A 7,181-nucleotide genomic window follows, 5' to 3' on the forward strand; every position below is an offset into this window, starting at 1 on the left:
TTTTAAATAATTTATATAATGTAGGACAAACAACGAAGATGTAAACATAAACACACTATCAATAAATCATACACACACATATATTTAAAGAAAGAGAGAAAGAGAGAGAGAAAGAGAGAGCGAGAGGGAGATGAGCTCACTGGATGGTTATTTACATTCCACAGACTCGCTGCTTTTGCAACAGCAACTGTTATTAATATTATTATCCTTATTATTATTATAATAATAATTATTATTATTATTATTATAGTGGTTGTTTAATTATAACCAGGTGAGTTACTTTGGACTGGATAGTAAAGATAAAAATACATTCGGAATTGGTTATTTATTTATAACTGACGCACTCTTAAAATCTCTCCCATCTTTCTTTCTCTCTCTCTCTCTCTTTCTATATATATATAAATATATATATATATATATATATATATATATATAAATTGTGTATACACAGATATGAAACGTTTATGCAATGATATTTTTGGGTATCAATGAGTGTTAAATTGACTTGTTGTTTATGATTTTTGGCTGAGAATAATTTTTGCAGAGAGTTCACCTTAACACAGGATTGTTCTTTTTTTAGAACATTTTTAGCAACAGTTGTTGTTGTTGTTGTTGTTGTTAATGTTGTTGTTGTTGATGAAGTTGTTTATAAACTTTGTATAAATTATAAAAGAAAATTTCTAATTACTAATATCATCATCATCATCCTCATCATCTTTTTCTTCTTATTTTTCTTTTTTCTGATCATCATTTTCATCTACATAATTTTCTTATTCTTCTTTTTCTTTATCATCATAATCATCATCCTCATCATCTTCTTCTTCATCATCATTCTCCTCCAAATTCAGCAAGTAGATCGTTTCTGCCGACAGCCGCCAGTGCCCAGCGTAGTTCTTTGACCTGTTTTCCACGTATTTATATAAACAATATCTTCTTAGTCATCACCATCATCAGCATATTGTTTTCATTATCATATCATCATCATCATCATCACAACCACTATCATCATCATTAATAGCACTATCATCATCATCATCGCCACCACCATTATCGTCATCATTAATAGCACTATCATCATCATCATCATCATCGCCATCATCATCATCATCATCAATAGCACTATCATTATCATTAAGCTCGCTCGTTATCAGCCTCGTCATCATCATCGTCATCATCGTCGTCATCATCATCGTCATCATCGTCGTCATCATCATCGTCATCATCATCTTCATCCTCTAACCTTATTGGAAGACTTTGGCGAAGTTTTGAACCACTGGAAAAGCATTTGCTTGGCGGCCATGTTGTGTATGACAGACGTGAACTCGCTTTCTTCGGTAAGAAACCGTCTGGTGCATGAGTTTTTTATTCGCTGGACCGACACTTGACTGATTTTCAACTTCTCGGCCAGACTCGTCCATTTATCGCCCAGTGAAGATGAAAGTCGGTCGAAAAAATCACCTGAGAGGGGAGCTATTTGGTGGAGAAGTTAGTGTCGCGTTACTAGTTGGTTTGGGGGATAGTTTTGTTAAAACATCGAGTTGAGAATTATTAATTTTGCCCGTTGTTTTGCCAGAAGTTTGTGTCAGAATATTGAGATGTGATGTGTATTATTTGTTTTGTTTGTTGAAACTTGTGTTGAAATGCAGAGATGTACTGTGATTTGTTTGACTGTTTTGTTGGCTGGTTTGAGGACATTTGTGAGACGTGCTATCTTGGTAGAAATTGAAAATAAGTACGGTGTTGTATCATTCTCGATAACTTGAAAATTAAAAAATATTTCACTACCGTTATCCAACTTTATTGCGATGTCATCATTATTATGTATAAATAGTTGTTGTCATTAATTAATTAATTAACTAATTAATGATGTTTATCAATGAATGATTATAATTAATTAGCATCAGTCAATCCCAACCAACGTTCGTCCTTAATGGCGATTTGAATCCTCCTCAGATTTGGTGGGTCATGTCTTTTCTTAAGAAAAGAAAGTGAAATGGTAAAATAAATTCAATAAAATCATGAATAAGTAAAAAATAATTTGGCAGAAATACTCTTAACTATTTCATTCGCGGAGTATATAGGTAGGGAAACAACCTTAGGTAGCAGTATTTGGATTTCGCACAGCAGATCAGCGTCGCCATCGTCCTCCACAGACGTGGTCTTACTATTCCACTGTACGCCTGGATGCATGCTCGTCTGCTTCTTTGTCAACTGACTGCGTTTTTCATCTAGTCTGCTTTCGTGTTTCTGTAACACTCTCATCTGTTGTTGTTGTTGTCGTTTCGGTTGTTGGCTCTTCTCTGATCTGATTTGCAGACAGCCTCTGTACATCAGTAGTGCGTTCTGAGCGAAGGAATCTATCTCGCTGATGTCTGCCTGGATGGAGTTTGTGACTTGAGACTAAATAATTTTTATATCTTGATGATTTAGACGAAGATGAAGTTGATAACTAAGATGATGTTGGTGATGAAAAAGAAGATGATGAAGATGATGATGGCGGCGATTAAGATGATAACGGTGACGACGACGATGATGGTCTGGAAGCTACCTGCATGAAACAGGTACTGAGATTTGAATGAAAAACAACAGATCTGACATCTCCATTGTCTTTGAATCGTACGTTGCCTTTGAATATGAGTTTCAAGCGGTCGCCTTCATGTATGCTGAATTTCGTCTCCTCCGTTCTTACTAGATGTATAGGCGAGTTTAGTTTATTAAAATTAATTTTTTAAATATTCATAACTTCTAAAATTTACATAATATTTCAACGGATGTGTGTTTGTGCGTGTGAGTGTGCGGTGTGCGTGTATGTGTGTGTGCGTGCGTATATATATATATATATATATATATATATATATATGTATAGCAAACCGATGTAAAAATAGCTAATATAATGTGCTAAAACCGTACAAAAATTAATTAAATTTAAAAAAATGACATAATATGAACAATAAGTATGAGACTAATTTAAAATACAATCACGGGCAATGTTTGACTTAGTAAATAGTTGTTTTATTATTTGCATTTCTAAAGTTAATTTAATTGTAACCAAAAATGTACACGTACACTCTAGTATTTTTTGATATTTTTATCAATTTAACTATAAAACTAAATATTTACAGCAAATTTTTATTTAAACCCCTTAAGAAAATAACTCCGAAAAGAAAGAATAATTTTCCTACCCGAATCATATCCCATCATGTCAAACTTGTAGACCACTTTTTCAATATTCTCCGCCCTGACGCACTCTAAAACAATTGAAGACGTGATGGAAGATGGCGACGAAGAATGGTGGGAAGTAGGAAGAAGATGATGGTGGAGCGGATGGGGGCTGGACTGGCGGTGGTTGGATGGATTGAGATGTAGATGATGTAAGGCCGTGATCGCCTGGACCTCTTTTTCGTATGTTACCACTTCAAAGGCTGATATCATCTTAGCGATGATCGCTGGGTCTGCTGGCTGCGACAGACGTAAAAACGCTAATCTGGAGTTGGGTTTGTTTGTTTGTGTGTGTGTGTATGTTTGTTTGTGTGTGTGTGTGTGTGTGTGTATGTTGTTGAGTTGTGACAAAAAATTATGTAACTAACTTTTTCAATGGCTCGGTTAAAACGAAGAGAATGACGTCATTCTGAACGATGAACTCAACCTCGGGTCTCGCTTTCCATTTGCTTGTTGTATCTTTTGTCACCAGGACAATGTAATCTTTTGCTGAAATTAATTACGGTGCTATTCGAATATTATCTCATTCAATTTTTACATTTAATTTAATTCAAATTTTACATTTAATTTCATTTTGAGAGATTTCTAACGGGGTTTGCTCTGAACGTTCTGATCGTTGATTGAGTTAAAGAGAGGAGGTAGAGTTAGGTGCGTTTTTATATTTGGTCTCCCGTCTGTAGTGTTGTTGTTGTCGTCGTTGTGGTTTATATCGTTGTTGGCGTTTAAATTTCTATCCGACTCGATATCTTTGTTGTTTTTGTTGTCGATTGTGACTTGTTCATCACCGTCCGGATTGTTGGCGACGAATTTAACCTGGGATTTCATTTTTTTACGCTTGCTTGCTCCGGACGGCTGGATGATCTTAACCATCAGATGTTTCAATGGATTGTGTTCAGTTTCAATACTCAGGAATGGTGTTATACCGAGAAATTCAGGATCGGAATCGTTTGTCGCAGGGATGGGTTGATCGTCGGCATGAGAGTTTTGTTGACTTTGGCGCTGCTGTTGCTGTTTGAACTTCGAGATAGCGCTGTTGCTGTTCCAGATGGTCTATGGTGACGAAGTTGTACACTTATTCATTGTAAAACACTAATAAAATTTCAAAATACGCCCTACAAACCTGCAATTGAACTTCAGTTTTTTCCTCAAAAGCCAATTTCGGCACCAGGACGTTAATCCTAGAGTCAACACTCTGAATTAATTTTCCACCTTTTGGACCAAAATGACTCTTGTCGCATTTCGGTCTACTGACGATGGCGAAAAGCAGTCCATGACGCGGTATGTGGTCGATGGGGATGTATGAGACTGAATTGTTGTCCTTGGGTGTTTAGGGAGGTTTGTTAGACGGTAGTTAGGAGGTTGTTAGGGAATTGTTAAAAGGTTTTTTAAGGGGTTGTTAAGGAAAAGGCTTAGTTAGGGAGGTTTTTAAATTTTGAGATGACATTTTATTGAAAACTGCATAGACTTGGGTAGCAACTTTTAAATAAAATTTGTTCAACATTCAAAATAAATTTTTTTGTTTTGTAAAATTTATATTATTAATATAATATATTTAGATTAATTTAAATGAAAATAGGAAACAATTGAAAGAATCAATACATGGGATGTGAAACCGGCTTCAGATGCATTGTTTAATTTGACTGTATTTTTCTCTTCCCAACAATTTGTGTTGCTACTTCGTTCATCATCGCCATCATTAACAACATCATCATTTTCATCATCACCGTTATCAACGTCTATACAATCATCATTATCATTGTCATTATCACCGTTGTTGTTGATGTTGTTGTTGATGTTGTCGTTGAAGTTGCTGCTGCTGCTGCTGGCGTGTTTCTCTCGGTCATTACCATCGACGTCATTAGCATCGGGTACAACGATGACGTCATCGCAACTCATTGAATGTTTACCATTTAAACTGTTTTTTACATGGCAGCTGTTGTTTGCGTCATTAATAATGTCGAAGCTGCGGTTGTTGCGGCTGTGGTTGTTGTCGCAACCAGTGGCTTCACTGTTCATAGCTGTATCCTCTCGAAAACACTGAAGTTTATCATTCTGCTTATCAGCAGCAGCAGGACTTCTACGAGGTCCCTCACCGCCATCCTCATCGTCGTCGGCTTCGTCGCCTTCACTTTTTATGTACTTTCGTTTGAAGATGTTGATTTTGGTTTCTCTGCTCTGTAGTTTGAGCTTATGTTTTAAACTTTTTGAGCAGTGCAAAACTTTGATAACGGTTTCTCTCGTCCGTGTAATGGGTGGATGTGGTATCAGGAGACGGATAGGGAGCTGGGATGTTGTTGCGTTAATGGAATTTTTATTTTAGTTTAATATTTTGTAATTAATTTCATTTTAAATACTTTTTTTAATGTTCGTTTATAAATAGAAAAAATAATTTATATTCTATTGATTAATGTTCTGGTTAAAAGTTCAGCCAAAGTATTTTTTACAAATAAATGCTTATCAGGACTACTTGAAATTCGTACGGCACATCTCCATTCCTGGCCGATGACCTCACGTAGATCACGTGATTCAACAGCTCCTCGTGTTCCGTGTAGTTGATTTGATAGTTAGTGACATCTACAAAGTTGACGAGGAGGTCTTCCTGGTTGAAGATTGCGTGAAGCGGTGACGTTTTTATGTGGCAGGTTGACAGGAAGTGATTCTGGTTCATGTGTTCGATTTGAGGTTCCAAGCTGGCCAGCTTGTAACTGCAGATGTTTGTTATATTGACGTCTATAAAATGGTTTTAATTGCTGTTTTAGTTGTCAAATCTATTATTTTGTTTGAATTAAGCAAATATTTTTTTTAAATTATAGTGACGACGATGAGCTAACCTATAGGTTGTCCACTTTTTCAGATCTACCCTTCCCTTCTTTCTCATGTTCTCTCGTTCTGCCTCCTCCATCATCATCTTCCTCTTCAGCATTTCCGTCTCCAGCTTCAATTTTTTCTCTTCCATCACTTTTTTCTTGATGCTCTCCTCACTTTCCACCTCCATGTCTTGCACGTTTATGGAATCGAAATCGAAATTGAGGTCCTCGTTCGTCACGAAGACACTTCCCCCCGGGTTAACATCGGGCAGCCGGTCAGTTTTTCTTGCCCTCTGTCGTTCGGCAACCTAAGTTTTAAACATTTGACCGGTTGTGCTTAATCATTAGATCGGAAAAATTGAAAATATAATTGCTACCTCATACCAAATGAATACAAAAAACACATCCAAATGCATGAAAACATCTTAAAATAACGTACCAATGTTAAAATAAATTAAAAAGTTTTACAAAAAAAAACACACGGACCAGTTTTCTGACGGGACCAAGCGACACGTGACTGTTATCCTGGATTTTCCTCATCTGATACTCGATTGTTCTGGCTTCGGCCCCAGTCTGCCCGAAATAAACGGCCAGCCTGTTCGTCGTCAGTTCAATTTCTGCCAAGAGTGTTTCAAGTTGCCTCAGCTTTAGGGCCAAGTCGATTTTTGACTCTTGCGCCATCGTCGTTCGAATCATGGATTTCAGGAGGTGGTTTTCTATGTTTTCGGCTGGCAGTCAATTTGCTAGTTTCATACTTCTAATTTATTTCTGAACATTTATCTATTTTACTGAAAATACAAAGAATATTTTGCTATGCAAATGTAACAAGAGGCATGTTTTTGAAACTTTATAAAATACAAAATTTCTCTAACTTTTTGTTTTCTATCAATTTGCAAAATACCTTTACAGAACTTTGTAAAGAATAATAATTTTCTAAAAAAAATCTTCCTAGATAAGAATGTGTGCGTGTATATGCATGTGTGTGTGCGTGTGTGTGCGTGTGTGATAGATTGGAAGTTGAGAAGCGTTATAAGAAGGTAATGACGTTAACATCTGACGTTAATAACGAACTTCATTCCTGTTTTGTATTTTTCTTTGTATTTTTGTATTTTGTCGTTTATATTATTTGTATTTTTATCTTCTGATAAATCAAGT

General features: G+C 36.1%; 1 protein-coding gene across 1 annotated transcript; it reads right to left on the reverse strand.

Moving 5' to 3' along the window:
- Nucleotides 1–828: 828 nt before the first annotated feature.
- On the reverse strand, nt 829–6,707 carry HELRODRAFT_171983 (hypothetical protein; the record flags this gene model as incomplete). Its single annotated transcript, XM_009018661.1, has 14 exons — nt 829–900; nt 1,241–1,470; nt 1,920–1,974; nt 2,095–2,376; nt 2,549–2,688; nt 3,183–3,336; nt 3,394–3,484; nt 3,588–3,708; nt 3,810–4,269; nt 4,340–4,537; nt 4,819–5,502; nt 5,687–5,924; nt 6,051–6,334; nt 6,513–6,707. 14 exons carry the CDS (start codon nt 6,705–6,707, stop codon nt 829–831), a joined length of 3,204 nt encoding a protein of 1,067 aa, XP_009016909.1.
- Between the last annotated feature and the right edge of the window lie 474 nt (nt 6,708–7,181).

The sequence above is a fragment of the Helobdella robusta genome, assembly GCF_000326865.2.
Source record: "Helobdella robusta unplaced genomic scaffold HELROscaffold_22, whole genome shotgun sequence".
Taxonomy (NCBI): domain Eukaryota; kingdom Metazoa; phylum Annelida; class Clitellata; order Rhynchobdellida; family Glossiphoniidae; genus Helobdella; species Helobdella robusta.